A 17,322-nucleotide genomic window follows, 5' to 3' on the forward strand; every position below is an offset into this window, starting at 1 on the left:
TTTTTTTTACTTATGCTAGGAGGTGCCTGCGGCATGCTGAGAAAACTTGGAAGCGACATGCTCAGATTTATGTCACATCTGTTGAGACATGGTCTGCTTAGGTGCTATTCAAAGGCTGCTAATAAGAAAATTAGGCAATTACCAGCCCTGCCGCCTTGCCAAGATGGGTTCAACAGTATATATACTAATTTAAATCAATTTAGTCAGTGAAATTTTGTTGCAGTTCGCCTTTAACAATGACAGCCGCTGTAGGCAAATATTGGATGCAGGTGCTGATGATGTTCACAGCTGCACCACTAATGTGTTTTGACATCACTTATGACTACACTCAGTAACTGGTCTTGCATAAAGCAGCACGAATCCTGCCTGTCGTGATGGCTCAGTGGCTACGGCATTCTGCTGCTGAGCACGAAGTTGCGGGTTCAGTTCTCGACTGAGGCGAAATACGAAAATGCTCAAGCGCTTAAGATTTAGGTGCACAGTAAAAACACACAGGCAGTCGTAATTAATCCGAAGCCCTCCACTACAATGTCTCTCATCGCCCCAGTGTTCCTTTGGGACGTTAAACTCCATGAATACATCAGCCACAAACCTTATCAGTGTTATGATCACTATATCTAATGGTGGCCCGTTGTGTCTGACATGCGATTGGATAGACCTGAAATGCCTGTGCTGCCATGTTTCCCAGTCTTCCGGAGAGATTCTGGAACAGAGAAAGCAGTGTTTTTTGTCATTGGTAAAGGGTGTAAAAATGTTTGTTTCAGTGGCCATTGTTTGCCGTGTTTGTTGGATGACCCGTGCCTTGAATGCCTGCTAATGCAGAGATGTTTTTCGCCATTGCAATGAGGTGCAGATTTTATTTGTGACATATAATACATCGTAAAGCCCCAGCAGGGGAATAAAAACATTCCATGACATAAATTGATCTAAAGTATTTGTCACGACTGCTTAATCTGCATTTCTACATGACCAGCAATTCGAACATTCCCTGCATGTAGTACTTAAGTATAGAGGCCCAAAATTACGCGATATCGAGTCCCGGTTTCTGGGGCTTGTGGACAGGAGATTCTTGTTCAACAACTGAGATCACTATCTTTCCCCTGGCGTGGCCTTCCTTTATCTTGTGGTAGGCTGCTGGAACTTCAAGAAAAGAATAGGTGCTGCTCACAACAGGCGTCACCTGAAAAAGAAAATTATTGTATTCTATTCACTGTCGATTTCTTATTGCCATGAACAGTGTACAAGAATCATGTCTGTCTCTGCAAGGTGGTAAAGATACCCACAGTGGGATAAATGATACGAAGTAGCCAAGCCTGACAGCTTAGTTGACAGCGTGACAGCTTAGTTCAACAAAAATGTAAGCGATAACGTCAGCGTAAGTCCTCAAGAAATTACTCTGGAGGAGTTGTTCAATTTAGACTTCAGCTGGTGTTAGTACTGGTAGCACAACAGGAGTTCGACCCAATCAAGTAAGAAAGCTGTCCACAAATGCTTTTAACAAAGCACTGGCCCGCAACATTTACTAGTTCTTGCAACAAAGTTGACACGGGCATTGTTGCAATTACTCGCATATTGGCACATAAAATAAATCTTCCGTAACCAAAAATAAATCTAAACAAAATTCAGTTTCAAGCCGATGCAAGTGTTTACAGCATGCTCTTATCGTTTGCCACCCTCGGTCCACTTCCTTGCTCTCGTGTTTTGCAGCAACAGCAAAAAACTGAAAGCCAGCCAGCAAACAATAATAGCTAAGTAATTAAAATGGCAGACAAAATGGGATCAGCTCGGTGAAAACAAGCTACACTTGATTATACCTACATTTCAAGGATGTAAAAGTTGCAGACACCGTCAGAGGCTTTACTAGGCGGTACTGTGTAGACTTAGAATTAGCCATGGCAAATTAGTCCTGCAGGTGAAGGAAGGTTAATGAAAGGAAAACTTGCCATTCACCAGACTCGAAGCTACAAAGAAAACCTATACGTGTTTCTCAGACAGGAAGATTTCCACTTGAAAAATTTTTGCTGGTCCGGGGATCGAATTTGGGACCAACACCTTTCCGGGGCGGTCACTCTGCCATCTGAGCTAACCTGAAGTCTAGCAGATCACAGGGCAAGGGTGAATTAAATGGCAAACTCAAAGCACAGAAACACTGAATAGGGAGGGCAATGTAGTGCTGTGGAAGGCTGCAAGGCGAAGGAAAGTTCACAAAAGGAAAACTGTTATCTATCTGATTGTAGAGTGAAGCTACAAAGGCTCTATGCTATAGTTCGGTGGATGACAATTTTACCTTTCATAGAAATTGGCCATATGCACATACGTTTTCCTTAAAGGGGCCCTGAAACACTTTTCGAACATGGAAAGAAAATGTTGCCCATCTGTTGTAGAGGCTGCTGTGAACATGCGAGTCAAATATTACTGCACTGCAAGGGGCCAGGGAATTTACAATCCCCTGTCGAAAACAGTGAAAAATCGCTTGCTCTCGCTTCTGCAATGCCGTCATGCAGCGTCATCGAAAGCAGCTGGCCCACCATGCTATTGCCCGATTTCATGATCACAAGAGCATTCCGAGTTACGTAATTGCTAACTTTGAGTTCAATAACTGAAAAATATATACGTCTGCAATCTCAAAAAGACAGAAACGTCATTTCATCTTTGCACTGCGCGTAGCTGCGACAGCTGCACATGGTCTCCGAGATGACAGCGGCATGCTGTGTAGCGTAGTCTACCGCCGTGGCCATGAGGTGCCGCGACCGAGCTCTTCAGCTGCCGTTAAATTCAACCTTTAAGCACGGCTTTACCCTCTTGGCTTCTCCACTGTGTAGCTTCCAGCACACAAGCGGAAACGAAAAGAGAGAGAAATCCAGGTATCGGTGCAATAACTCCACTTATAGTTGAAGAGCTCGAAAAATGTTTGCGGCATGAGATTTGTGAGATAATGTCCATTAATAGTGAGGCCATTCGGTGATTAGTTAGCAAAGTGTTTTAGGGCCCTCTTAAGGTGGAAGAACATGTCTGGGATGTATGTAGAGCGGCTTTAACTGAGAACCATCTATTAATACCTTGTAATTTTTACGAAAACAGCTACAAATCTTATTCATCATTTAGGAGAAGCACTAGTTGGAATGAAAAGCCCAGGCAATTTCTGAAGGCTGCCAACGGCTTTATGCCAATTATATTTCACCCAAATATCCACAAGTTATAACCACTGAATTTGCACATTTATAATCAGGCATGGCTGCTGTGCCAAAATATTCTAACAATACAGCTATGACAAAATATGCTGTTAATGCACATGGCAACATATTGTTGCACTTTACAGCTGCTTTGCCTGTAGGAGTCCTGTTTCACAAAAAATAAATTAGATAAATGAATAACAGTATTCAGTGGGACTTCATCGTGAAACTTTGCACTAAACATACGGCGACACAGGAAGAAGACACTAGGATGAGTGCTTTTTAACAACTGGTTTTACTTTTCGGAAACATCAGACTTAAAAATCACATAGATCTGCGCAGCACATCTCTGGATTCCAACTACGGCGTACACAGCGTGTGCGCCTTAGATGGAATATGTAGACGTACACGTGTCTGCACTTGCTCTGCATGGACAAACTGGCAGATGTGTGAACACAAGATTAAGTGAACACTTGTCTAGTTTAAAAGGACGCTCTAGTACACATTTGACCTTTCATTGTAACGAGTGTACGTGTAAACCCTACTTTGACAACACTACCATCCTATTCAAGCATTGTAATAAAACATCGAGGGAAATCGTGGAAGATTTTTACATTTCACAGCAAAAAGAAGATTGCGTGAGTCACCCATCTATTGCTACGTTAGATAAATAAATGTCACTTTCCACATGTCTATAAATTTTTCAGACAATTCACGTGTTCACTGTGCGCACCCTAGATGGAATCCAGAGATGTGATGCGCATATCTGCGTGGTTTTTAAGTCTGATGTTTCTGAAAAATAAAACCAATTGTCAGAAAGTGCTTGTCCTTGTGTCTTCTTTCTGGGTCCTCATTTGTTTAGCGCAAGGTTTCGCAATGAATCAAATCCAACTAGGCTGGCTCACAGTGATGCTTCAGTGGGACTTACCTTGCCGAGGTCAACAAGCTCGGCAATCTCCTTCAATGCATTGGCATTGGTGCAGAAGAAAGCCCAGCGAGCACTGCGGCCATCAACAAGCTCCTGCAAATTACACAGAAACATATTCCCTATTCAGATTCAATTTGCCAAGAACGTTAAACACCACGAGGAAATGCCAGTATAAAATACGAGTACTCTAATCTCGAGTGCATAGCAGAATGTGTAAGTAAGGATGTCACGTGTGACTGGCGTCACAATTAGAAGGGGTTGCTAAATAAATACACATGTACAGTCTGAACTTGTCTGGAGTGGTCAATCAGCCGATTTTGCCACCATCTTTTGCAAATAAAAAGCACAGGCCGACACTGCAATAGGACAAACATGTGGTATAGAACAAGTAAGACACTGTGCTATAGGACAAACATGTGGAACATAGCTAACGCGAGGTAGCAGCTGCAGGCACTGATGCAGAACACAGCTGGCCACACGACCACTCTAGACAAGTGTGGTTCAGACTGTAGTACTTAAATGTGGCCTGCTAGAGCACTGCTTGCAACGAAGCACATTCGTCATCCCCAATTTTTTAAAGGGGCCCTGAACCACTTTTTATCAAAGTGGAGAAAGACATTTGAAGTCAAAATAGGCTATTTCAGAAATACATTGCTTCCAAAAAAAGTACTTCAATGCGTTCAGCAGAAGCGGAGTTATTGGCAATCAAACATGGCCTCCGCTGTGCTCCCCTTTCTTCCTCAATGCCTTGCACTGCGAAGGCTACGACAGAGTGGGGTGGGGTCACAATGCTCCGCCCTCGAAATGTGACTGTGGCGCACAGTTCAAATTTCATTTTGGATGCTAACGTAGACGCCACGACTTCTGATTTTGGTGCCTACGATGCACTAAGCTCAAGACAAATGTGGTTGTGCTCATGGAGACGCAGTGCGCTTAGCCAGTGGACTCATGGTGGCAGCCGTGGTGTAGCCGACCGCAGCGACCAATAGCAGCCGCGTATTGGAATGTGCTTTATTATGAAATAAAGCACACAGAAAAGAGTGAGGATCACGGCTTCCGCTGAAACGAATTGAAACGAGAGTGTTTGAGAGAAAGGTGACTTCACGCTCCACTTGCGAGCTCTACGCACCGCATACGACAGCAAAACTTGGCAGAGATGTTTACAGCAGCGTATGCTACCTGCGGACTATGTTATTTCACCAAGCCAAAGAAGTGGTTCAGGGTCCCTTTAAACAAAATGTACAATTGTGCTGGTGTCACTACAGATGAAGTCCTTAAGAAAATGCTTTAGCTTGGGAGCTCATATCAAAATATATATGGAAACATACGCCATATATATACATGTTGCCCTGTACATATATGTACAGGGCGACAGCAACTGAAAAATATTAAATAATAATAATGCAGCTCACCATGTGTATTGGTTGCCTGCTTTCTTTTAACTGTTCATGTTATTTACCCTCCTTTAGAGCTCTCCTGTGTCAACTTAAACTGAACCCACACCCATAACTACAACTTTTTCTATCTCTGCCACCCTAAACTCTACTTCCCTCCCCTTCAAATTTTTATGGGTCATCTGCGCTAGGCACTGCATAACCTGTGCAGATTTTGTAGCTTCACGCTATGCTGCTATGCTGTTGGGTGGGTAACTTTTGTTTTTTTCTACCTGTGCACCTTCATTCCTTTCTGTTAATCTGAGCAAGAATACCATTTACTTGCATTTGATCCCTAATTTAGAGCATTGTCTTTTTATCATTTAAATGACCCCTAAATAACTCTCAACTAAAAAAATTGTTATATAATAATAATAAATAATAATAATAATAATAATAACCTTTATTTTTTTCCATCAACGTGAGGGGAAAAAAGCTGAAACAGACAGCTTGACTAGTTCCCCCCCCCCAAAGAAAAAAAAAAAACGTTCCATAAAGGCAGACAGTTCAGCTATCGACGAGAAGTGATAACACATTTCTGATTGTACGAAAAAAAATACCTATCACTACAAGCATCTTTGTGGCATATGAACATGCACATTCCCAAACGAGTGAACATGCAACTGTAATAGTTGCTTTATATATACATGTCACTGCTGGGAGACATATGTAAACACCCACACACACAACGACGGCTCACTAACATATACATAAGGGTTTGTCGCGAACATTCATCACTAAAAAAAAAAAAGTTCAGCAAACACGTGAAAGACAAACAGAAATCTCTGATATGCATCCCAATTTACACAAACGATAGATAATGTTCAGGGAAATACTCCTAAGGAAGAAAAAAACAATTTTAAATGCTGTTTTGATGTACTTTCTAGCTGCATAGCGTGTCTGTGACAAAGATTCAATAATTCTGGTAGTTTTCTTTTCATCATTTGTTGTCCATAGGTGGTACTACACGTCTCTATGTTCCAAATTTCCCTACTGTGTGTATTATATTGATACATGCATATTGCGTGTTTCTTATGGACGATGCGCGCGGGCGCCCAGACGAAGAAGACGAATTGCGTTTGGCTCTCGAGCTGTCGGCTGAACTGGCCAGCGCTGCAGCTATCCTGTGTAAATATATTTTGTAAATAGTCTCCAGTACTCAATCCTTCGTTCGCGTAACATTTTGGTGGAGCGTGCCGTTCCCCGTCCTCGCCACGGAGCTCCGCAGCGGCCGCACCGTCCAGCTTTCCACCATGGCTCCCGCTGACGAGACCTCGTCTGCTCCTACTACTCCGACTCCAACCACAACGTACGTCACGGTTGCCACTCCCCGCGATCCTGGCATATTCTCCGGTCAAGATAATGTCGACGTTGATGACTGGCTCGGCATGTATGAGCTTGTTTGCCAAAGCAAGTTCTACCCCAAGGCATATCGGTTGCAACGCTGCGCGCTATAGGAGATGACCACGTCACGGCGTTTTCCGTCGACGGCTGCTCCGAGTCTTCACCATGTCCACAGGATGCTATTTGCCGTGACGAAACCTTTAGTCCCATGATTGCTGCGGACCTATTGCCTGAACAAGCAGCAGCTCTGTGTCGCCTTTTGGTTTCGTACCACGACATCTTCGACCTCAACAATCGACAGTTGGGCCAGTCTTCAAATGTTAAGCACCACATAAATACTGGTGATGCCAGTCCTATTCATCGCCGGCCATATCGCGTTTCTCTTTCAGAGCGTAAGGTTATTCAAGATGAAGTGCACAAGATGCTTGCCAAAGGCATTGTTGAACCCTCGTCGAGCCCTTGGGCGTCGCCCGTTGTGCTTGTTAAAAAGAAAGATGGCACGTGGCGCTTCTGCGTAGATTATCGTCATCTAAACCGAATTACTAAAAAAGACGTCTATCCCTTGCCTCGCATTGACGACGCCCTCGATTGTCTCCACGGTGCCAACTACTTCTCATCAATAGACCTTCGGTCTGGTTATTGGCAAATTTCTGTGGATGAAAGGGGACCGAGAGAAGACCGCATTTGTCACCCCTGATGGTCTTTATCAATTCAAAGTTATGCCATTCGGTCTGTGCAACGCCCCAGCCACATTCGAGCGTATGATGGACTCTTTGCTTCAAGGGTTCAAATGGACAACATGCCTTTGCTACCTCGACGACGTTCTTGTATTTTCACCTACGTTTGAGACACACCTCGAGCGCTTATCAGCTGTTCTTCAAGTCTTTCGCGAGGCTGGGCTCCAACTAAATTCCTGGAAGTGTCACTTTGGTCGTCGGCAGATTACAGTGCTGGGCCACCTCGTCGACGCTTCCGGTATTCAACCAGACCCGGAGAAAATTCGTGCTGTCACGTCTTTTCCTGTACCTCAGTCTGTCAAAGACGTCCGAAGTTTTGTAGGACTCTGCTCCTACTTCCGACGGTTCATTAAAGACTTCGCAGCGATTGCCCGACCACTTACGGATCTTCTGAAGAAGGACGTGCCGTTTACCTGGGGTCCCGCTCAAACTGCCGCGTTTTCCCACCTGACCAACATTCTCACCACGCCGCCTATTCTGGCCCACTTTGACCCGTCCTGCCCTACAGAGGTCCGTACCGATGCCAGTGGTCACGGTATCGGAGCCGTCTTAGCCCAACGCCAACAGGGACGCGATCGTGTTATCGCCTACGCTAGCCGCCTCCTCACAGCAGCGGAGCGCAACTATTCGATTACAGAGCGTGAATGCCTGGCCCTCGTCTGGGCGGTTTCTAAATTCCGCCCGTACTTGTATGGCACGCATTTCTCTGTAATCACGGACCACCACGCGCTCTGCTGGCTTTCCTCACTCAAGGATCCTACCGGCCGGCTTGGTCGCTGGGCTCTGCGGCTACAAGAATTTTCCTATGCGGTAGTCTACAAGTCGGGCCGCCTACATCAAGACGCCGACTGCTTATCACGCTATCCAGTGGACGAACCACCCGCCGACCCTGACACCGATGCCGACGCTTGCGTTTTCTCGGTTTCTCGGCTGCCACAAGTCGCCGACGAGCAACGCCGTGATGCCTCCTTGCGCGCCATCATTGATCGTTTGGAATCTTCGCCTTCTGATTCGTCCCTTCATTTGTTTGTTCTCCGGGATGGTGTATTATACCGCCACAACGTCCGCCCCGACGGTCCTGCCCTACTCCTCGTCATTCCTCGGCACCTCCGGTCAGCTGTTCTCCAAGAACTTCATGACTTTCCAACGGCAGGTCACCTCGGCGTCTCCCGCACCTACGACCGGATTCGCCGACGCTTCTTTTGGCCAGGCCTCGCCCGCTCCGTACGGAAATACGTTGCGGCGTGTGATAAATGCCAGCGGCGGAAAACACCATCGACGCTCCCTGCCGGGTGCCTTCAACCGCTCGACATTCCTTTGGAGCCGTTTTTTTCGCGTTGGCTTGGACTTACTTGGCCCTTTCCCTCTATCAACGTCTGGCAACAAGTGGGTCGCTGTGGCGACAGATTACGCCACGCGCTACGCCATCACCAGAGCGCTTCCAACAAGCTGTGCCACAGATGTCGCCGATTTTCTTTTACGCGACGTGATTCTGCAGCATGGAGCTCCACACCAACTGCTCACTGACCGTGGTCGGACATTCCTTTCAAAAGTCATCGCCGACATACTGCAGTCCTGCTCAACCAGGCACAAGCTGACTACGTCTTACCATCCACAGACCAATGGTCTCACGGAGCGTCTCAATCGAACCCTGACAGACATGCTTGCAAAGTATGTCTCGTCTGACCATACTGATTGGGACCTCGTCCTACCGTATGTCACATTTGCATATAACTCTTCGCGCCACGACACTGCCGGCTATTCCCCGTTCTTTCTGTTGTTTGGCCGAGAACCCACATTGCCACTGGACACATCCCTTCCAACCGCCGCAGCAGAGACCAGCGAATATGCACTTGACGCCATCACCAGGGCTGCCCAAGCTCGCGAAATTGCCCGCGCTCGCCTCCTGACCTCCCAAGCGAACCAGCGGCGTTTGTACGATCGACATCACAGAGCCGTTCACTTTTCGCCTGGATCTCTGGTACTCCTGTGGTCACCGACTCGTCACGTTGGCCTGTCTGAAAAACTCCTGTCTCGGTACACAGGCCCATATCGAGTGCTGCGTGCCGTGACTCCAGTTACGTATGAAATCGCCCCAGTCAGTACCAGTGCCCCATCTGCCCCGACTTCCACTGACGTTGTGCATGCCGCACGCCTAAAACCATATTACCCTCCTGTACCCTCTGACATTTAGATGCACCGGGACGGTGCTTCTGCCGCCGGGGATAATGATACATGCATATTGCGTGTTTCTTATGGACGATGCGCGCGGGCGCCCAGACGAAGAAGACGAATTGCGTTTGGCTCTCGAGCTGTCGGCTGAACTGGCCAGCGCTGCAGCTATCCTGTGTAAATATATTTTGTAAATAGTCTCCAGTACTCAATCCTTCGTTCGCGTAACAATATAAAGGGTTTTTCTTTGACAAAGAAGCTAAAGCTGAGAGAAAGTTTATGTTTTCTTTTACATCGTTTATATATGTTAAACACAGGCGATATGGATACATCTGAGTAATTTTCATAATTTTCAACTTTTCAAACAAAGGCAGAGATGGGTGATCTCGAGGAACACCGAGAACATGTCGCAACATTCTTTTCTGAACTGTAAGAATTTTACGTAAATTTGTAACTGTGGTAGTTCCCCAAACTAAGCGTGCATAACTAATATGAGAGTGAAATAATGTATTGTAAAGAATAACCTTGACCTGCACAGGCAGCAACTCGTTATTATTAATTTATTATTAATGCACCTAACTCCTACGACACTTGAAATCTTAGAAACAACATGTTCCACGTGGTCATCCCATGTTAAGTTCTCATTGAACACAACGCCAAGAGTTTTGAATACAGGGAGTATTTCTATTTTTGAGTTGCCTAACAAAAGATCTGTATTTATAAAAACGCTATTATTTCTCGGATGGAAAAGTATGAATTTTGTCTTGGCCGTGTTTATTTTTAATGCATTGGCACTTGACCACTCATGCAAACGCGATAGTGAGCTATTTGCTTCAGAAATTAAATCATTCGGACATGCAGCTGAGAGAAGCATAGTTGTGTCATCGGCATAAATGATATGTTTAATGTTCGGATTAATGCATATAATGTCATTCAAATAGATATTAAATAAAAGTGGTCCAAGGATACTTCCCTGAGGTACTCCTGATGTTATTGTTTTTTTTGTCTGAAGAAAAACCATTGAGATAGACATATTGCTGTCGATTTTCTAAATAAGATGTTAATAGTCGTAGTGCATCACCACGGATTCCATATGCATCTAATTTTTTGAGTAAGATCGAATGGTTAAGTAAATCAAACGCTTTTGTGAAGTCTACAAAAAAATATTGCCATCTGCATACCAGTTAGAATAAACATACAGCCACAAAAATTTTTCAAAGTGATTCCGTAATAGCAAAGTGACAAGCATTTGACAAACAACTACGCGGCTTGCCTTTTCTATCCTCCCCACAGGCACTCTCCTCCTCATTACGTACTGTTATTAATGCCATACAGTGCAGCAAAGGCTACGGGTAATGACAACACACCAGAACAAGGGATCTCCCATGGTCTGCCTCTGATCTCTCTGAGCATGACGTCAAACTGAATGGAAGCTTTAGGGAAGGATCAGCGGCACTCAATGGGCGAGCCCTCTCTTTATTTTTAAACACATAGCCGACTTGCAAGCAATCAACAGCTTTTATCCTAGCAAATCAGTTCTGCGGAATCCCGCATGGTGGAGGAAGTATCGTGAGAGGGAAAATTGTCATAAATCCGAATGTAGCACGACGCTGTAGCACGAAGCTACAAAGGAAACCCATACGGGTTTCTGGGGAAGAGGGCTTTGCAGTTGAGGAAAGATTCATAGAGGAAAAATCCCGGACCAGAACTAATTTTTCCTCAACTGCGAAACATTCTGAGAAACTCGTATGGGTTTCCTTTCAAGCGTCGTGCTACATTCGGGTGGGTGACAGCTTTTATCCTGGTGACATCATGCACATGACCCTGCTGGTGTAATGACATCCGAAGAAGAGACTAAAAATGCTTGGAGGGGAGCGCGGGATTGTTTTTCAAGTTTGTGGCTTCCCCATGGTACGAAGTGCTGTTATGTTTAGTGAGATAATCGACGCAGCATTCTGTACACGGTGCATGTGTTTATTTAAAATGTGTTAAAAGTGTCAGAGGTGATCTAGAGGCCTTTTAATCGCTGGTTTTGTCATCTTGTCACTTATTCCTGTAGTGAACTTGATTGCACTCAGGACCGTAATGATATCTGAAGTACTATTTAGGTTAGCTATAGTCTGTTTTGTTGTGCAAACACTATCATGCTACTAGTAAGCAGAAAATAACAACGTGCAAGTCCTTGCCACTCTGAAAACAAGATCGGTGTCCTCACCTTGACAGTAACCTGTAAGGCCTGGCAAGCAGACAGTGCCATTCCAGAGAAAAGCCCCATGTCATCCGTGTTTCGTAATACAGGTGACACGACAGTAACATAGGTCGAAAGGCGCCCTTTGTGAAGTAGCTTGGTTGGAGACAAGCCTTGATGGGCACCAACGCAATCTAGAATAAAGTCAAACCTGGAAAAAAAAAGTGTTTGCAAATTGCGAAAAGCATCATGAATCCATTTTAGAGCTGTTTAGGCTGGCATTCCTACAATGCAGCTTTGCCTTAACTATGTTGGCCAACATATTGTTAAAATGATTAGTGAGCACCTTTTTCACTGGTGCTGCTTTATATCTAATCCTGTAAATTAGACCAATTAGATAAGCACCACGCAACTAGGTTTATTAATTCACCCCAATCTTATGGAGTCATCCTGAATACTTCAATCAAGGATGACTTTGTGAAGCTGCAGCAGCTTTTTAGGGGCCCTGCGTGCAACCGTGGCGATAGATGTTTAGGGAGATTTGTTTCCCAACCAGAATGATTTGCAGAGAATGTCCACTTTCAATTCCTGTCAAAAATCTTGAATGCACAGATGCGTGACTTTCACACATTATCATTATTTTATTGACGTGCTCACCACCGCATCCTTGGCAGGAGTGCATTGCGGAAAAGCCAGCGTAATAGTTTTCACTTAACACAAACTATTCTAGTTATGTTCACATTTATATGTTTGCTCAGTGACTAAACAATCTAATGATTAAACATATATGAGTAAAATTGCCTGATTGCTGTTTCCTGTTAACATCACTGCAGAACTAATAAGTACTCTTGACTCTAGTCTAGTTTCTAGCCTTGTAATGAGTGAACGCAAATAAATGCTGGGTAATGATCATTTTTTGGAAATGACATTTTCAGTGCACACCAGCTGGAAAGACCTGTGAGAGAAACACCGATTCTGTGACAGCAGGACATTGACGGATGTGGCACAGAAAAATGTTTTCGTTGTGTGTGTTTATTTTAGATTATGAGGTTAATGGAAAATATAAGTACTTTTCTCTACCCTTGTGACAGGGTTACAGTTGTGGCTAGCAGCTACGTATCCTGCACTTCTCGTGAGATGCAATTCTTCTACAAGCGCGTGCCATGACTGGCCTCTACCAAGCTGCTTATAGTATACCTTCAACCCTCGTTTGGCTGTCTCCAAACACAACGCGGCACGCTGTAATGAAGCACTTCTGAAGCAGAAGTATAAGAAGCCATGACGACAATAAAATAAACAAGAATAAATCATGCAGCAAACGAGCTTTTAGAACTGACGATACATACCTTGGGCCTTGGAGCAGCTGTGCCTCAAAATCAGGAGCAGTGTAATCCACAACTGTGTCTGCCCCTAATTTCGAAACCAGCTCTACCGCTCCACTGCTGCAAGTGGCTGTGACGACTCCGTTCCATGCTTTTAAGAGCTGTGTAAGCACAAGCACTTTTATAATGTAGCCAATGGGCCAGCACCAAAAGAAGGGAAGTAACCGCACTTAAGACATCATTACAAGATTGAATGTCCGTATAAATAACATAACGAATACTATAAGGGGTTCCTCCAGCTAAGCTGCTGGCTTGTTCAGCTCAAACTTCAAACAGAGGTGCCATTTCGCAATACGTTTTGTAAAATGCTGTATTTCTGAAGCAGTACTCTCCCGTTTCATCTGGGGTAAGTTGTAACTACATGCTGTTTGCGGATATGAGGGATATAAAAACTATTTGTTACAGTGAAAGCAATGGTCGTCCTGTGTATCGCACAACTTGTTTTTGTCTGTTTCATACCAAAAAAATTGAAACCACACGTCGGTGACGATGAGGGACTGAAACACTAAATGCCTCTATAAAAGGAACACTTGTGTCACCTGTGAATGTTACGGTGAGGCATGGCACTCGCCATGTTTCAGAATAACATTGACAGGGGGCGCTACTGTTTTGTTGCTGAGAAAACCTACACATATGTCTGCTGTCACGTCAAGACAGACAATGTCTGCTTATGATCCATTAATAGTGAAACAAGCAAGTACTGTGCGAGCAAGTGATGGAACGTCTTTATTAAAAAGGAAATGAGAAGAAGAAGAAACAAATTTACATGATCTCAAAGCCTATACTAAATGAATTTATAAAGGTCACTGCTCTTTATGTGTCAAAACACAGCATTAGACAAAGTGCACTGTCGAACTTTCGCTCCACACGTCACCAAGTGTTTGACATAGCTATGAAGTGAAGCAAAGCTGAACTGAGAATCTCGATAGCATCGGGCGCATCACCACAGAAAGGGCACTGTCTCTTCAGCAGCTCATTTATCAGCCTTGTTAAAAGTAGTGATGCCATCGCTGCCTGTGTCTTTGCCTTTTGTTGCCAGTTCTGGTCGGCGAGTATGCCACATTAAATGCTTCTTTGTGTTCCCGAATTGTATTAAGACCCGGTCTGCAGCCTTGCTCAGCCAAAACAAAGCAACACCACAAAATTCTACCTCATGTGAAACTTCAACGGAAGAGAGCTACACGTTTAGCATTCATTAAGTTGGATAAATTAATTAGTAAAACTAAAACAAAGTGATAAAAAGTACACCTTCCCATACCACTAAGTATAATGCGAAGTGGTTCAGCAGAAAGAATCATTCGTACCTGATGACCTTATTTATGCAATGATTGGTAATGAGTCATCACATTTTAACAGTGGCCAGAACAGTTTTAAACTGAGCCAGAACAATGTAATGTTTTGTAGAGAAGGAGAGAAATTTGGTTGAACTCTCAAATGGAAACAGCCATTCAAAGCCAGTCTAGAGACAAGTACGGTATTCGGACCAAGAAGTCTGTAAGGGTTCTTGAACTTCAATTGCAGTGTATATGACAAGCAGTATGTAGGAATAAAACATACCTGTACTGCAAACGTCCCAACGCCACCAGAGGCCCCTAAAACTAAACACCTACAAAGAGGGAAAAAAGGAAAAAAAAAATACAATCAAGCACAACAGACAAAGTTTATTTATCTCTTTCTCTATGGAAGGTAGCTTTCATCCTTGTAATGACCACTCACTAAACAGCCGGCATAAAAACAACAAGCACTTTGTTCAGGTGGAGAAAAGATAGCTATAACAAACTTTGTCAAAGACGGCAAAGTACAAGAGAGATGCTAAATTTAACGTCACGTTTAGTCTACCAGGTGTGTCGAAAAAGAGTACAGCTACTGTTGCATGTGAAGCTACTAGATTCGATACCCTTTGGGCACTGTTTGATTCAGTCTCAAAAACTACTATTCGCACACGACGATGTCAATCTTACAGCTACTTCATTTCATGCAAAAGCTATGGTTTGGACACCTTGCTTACCTTTTATTTCGAGTTGTGTACCTGGTGAGGTTGCCCACGGTGCGGATTCCAGCCCATGCAGTTAAACCTGCATACGGCAATGCTGCCGATTCCAAGTGGGACTTTGTTTTGGCTTTTTCGATATCTGCAGAGTAGGTAGAGTGCAAAAGTTTCCGTCACCATGCAGCTTCTTGTACTGCTACTTGAAACGCATTTGTATATAAAATCATGAAGAGCTTCCTACAACGCATGCAGGTACTGCAATATACTCCGCGTGAGATCCTTGTCGGCCAGCCATGGTAGCACCCCAGACCTACAAAGAAAGCACCGTCGCAAGTTAAGTGACGCGGTCAAAAATTAAGCACCCATAAATTTGAAGTGCAACGAGAACATGAAGAGTGGGGTTATGACGGTTCACGAGCAATATCGCACGCAAATTACGGAAGGGTTTAGAGAAAAGAAGTAATCGTTATTCTTGCCTCGTCTCCAAATTGAAACTCCTTCACGCCGTGTCCAACACCAACGACTTCACCTGAAAAATCTCTGCCCAGGACCATAGGAAATCTTTCCCTGCTGTTAGGGAAGTACTGAAGCGTCCTTAACACGTCTATAACATTTCTACCGTATCCATCTGTAAAAGAACAGCGTTTCACCGTCTCAACAGCACTCCGCGTTTAAGCAGCCTTAGGAACAAACAGGGTAAGCTACGTGCGCAACAGACGCAGTGCGTACCTAACATCGCCACATCAAGTGGGTTGACGCTGGCTGCGTGGACTTTAACGAGGACTTCGTTCGATGACGCTAGCTGTGGAACTCGCGTCTCTTCCAGAATGACGCTTTCGATGCCATTAAAGTTGCGGGCTTGCCATGCTTTCATCTTTGCCGGCAGTGTATGGAGTTTCCGCGATCCGAAAGTAATAATCTTGCGCTTGGTTTCGAGCAACCGGTGAATGATCATTGCGTCGCTCTGTACAGCCCTCAGTCCGACAAAGATAGAAGCACCACTGTTTCAGGCGGGAATAAAAGGACAAGGCTTGAAGGCAGATCAGCAAAGTATATCGACCTCACGTGAATAAGTTATCACACGACCTGCTCACTCCCATGGACTGTCCGCCCTACGGAAAACAAGCTTTATGCAAAACACATGGTTTTGTTGTGCACAATGTTGCTTGTTGTTGTCATCAATTCTAGGCTGTTGGTAGAGAATTCTCGTGGCTTGGTCCTGATTTGGCATCTGGGTCTTGCTCCGTGAAAGGAAATACGTTTTATTTCCTCATGCATGCAAGGTCGTGATTTGTTTTTGTTTTTCTGTCTTTCTTTTGTTTTCAAGCTAATTATTTGGACTGCTGGCGTGCGCAGCACGGAGGAAAGAAAATGGCGCGTAGTTTTAAACCTGCCCTTTTTGTGATCGCCTTAGATTTGTGTCAACTTTAATTTGCGTTATCTGACGTGTTATCTGCATGCGCTCTGTACAGCTTAGCCGTAGCTTACCGTAGCTTAAAGTGAGATGATAATTATCCCTGTCAGCAGCCCAATTAACTAAAATTGAATAATTACCTTTTTGTTGACTGCAGTAAGTGGGTAGAGACAGTCGTGTTTCGACACAGTTTCACTTGGAAGAATTTTTCTAGCATGTCTGTGTTACGAGATATCCGACTCCAAATTTTAATTGTCGTTCGCATGATTACGCATGCAAGAGAGTGAGGATCGGCGCAAAGCTCCTCTCTGATGTGACGCGGCTGTTGCGTGCGGCGTTTAGTCTGACAACGGGGCGGAGGCATTGGCAAAAGATGATAATTCGGTTCCCCTTCCCCTCTAATTATAATTGTCGTCATATATATATATATATATATATATATATATATATATACATGTCATGTCACTACTGTCATATCATGCATATCCTGATACATGTTCTATTAAAGGATCGGCGGCCTGACTACGGCGTAAAAGGCAAGATAGATAGATAGATAGATAG

General features: G+C 44.3%; 1 protein-coding gene across 1 annotated transcript; it reads right to left on the reverse strand.

Annotated features, from left to right (window-relative positions):
- Nucleotides 1-827: 827 nt before the first annotated feature.
- LOC119461081 (reticulon-4-interacting protein 1, mitochondrial-like) lies at nt 828-16,505 on the reverse strand. The gene is given in 9 exon segments (XM_037722262.2): nt 828-1,180; nt 4,102-4,194; nt 12,003-12,186; nt 13,322-13,458; nt 14,915-14,963; nt 15,366-15,477; nt 15,555-15,657; nt 15,824-15,975; nt 16,077-16,505. Coding segments are annotated over 9 exon segments (1,215 nt in total). The 5' UTR covers nt 16,303-16,505; the 3' UTR covers nt 828-1,021.
- Nucleotides 16,506-17,322: the final 817 nt, after the last annotated feature.

Source organism: Dermacentor silvarum, chromosome 8 (genome assembly GCF_013339745.2).
Source record: "Dermacentor silvarum isolate Dsil-2018 chromosome 8, BIME_Dsil_1.4, whole genome shotgun sequence".
Classification (NCBI taxonomy): Eukaryota; Metazoa; Arthropoda; class Arachnida; order Ixodida; family Ixodidae; genus Dermacentor; species Dermacentor silvarum.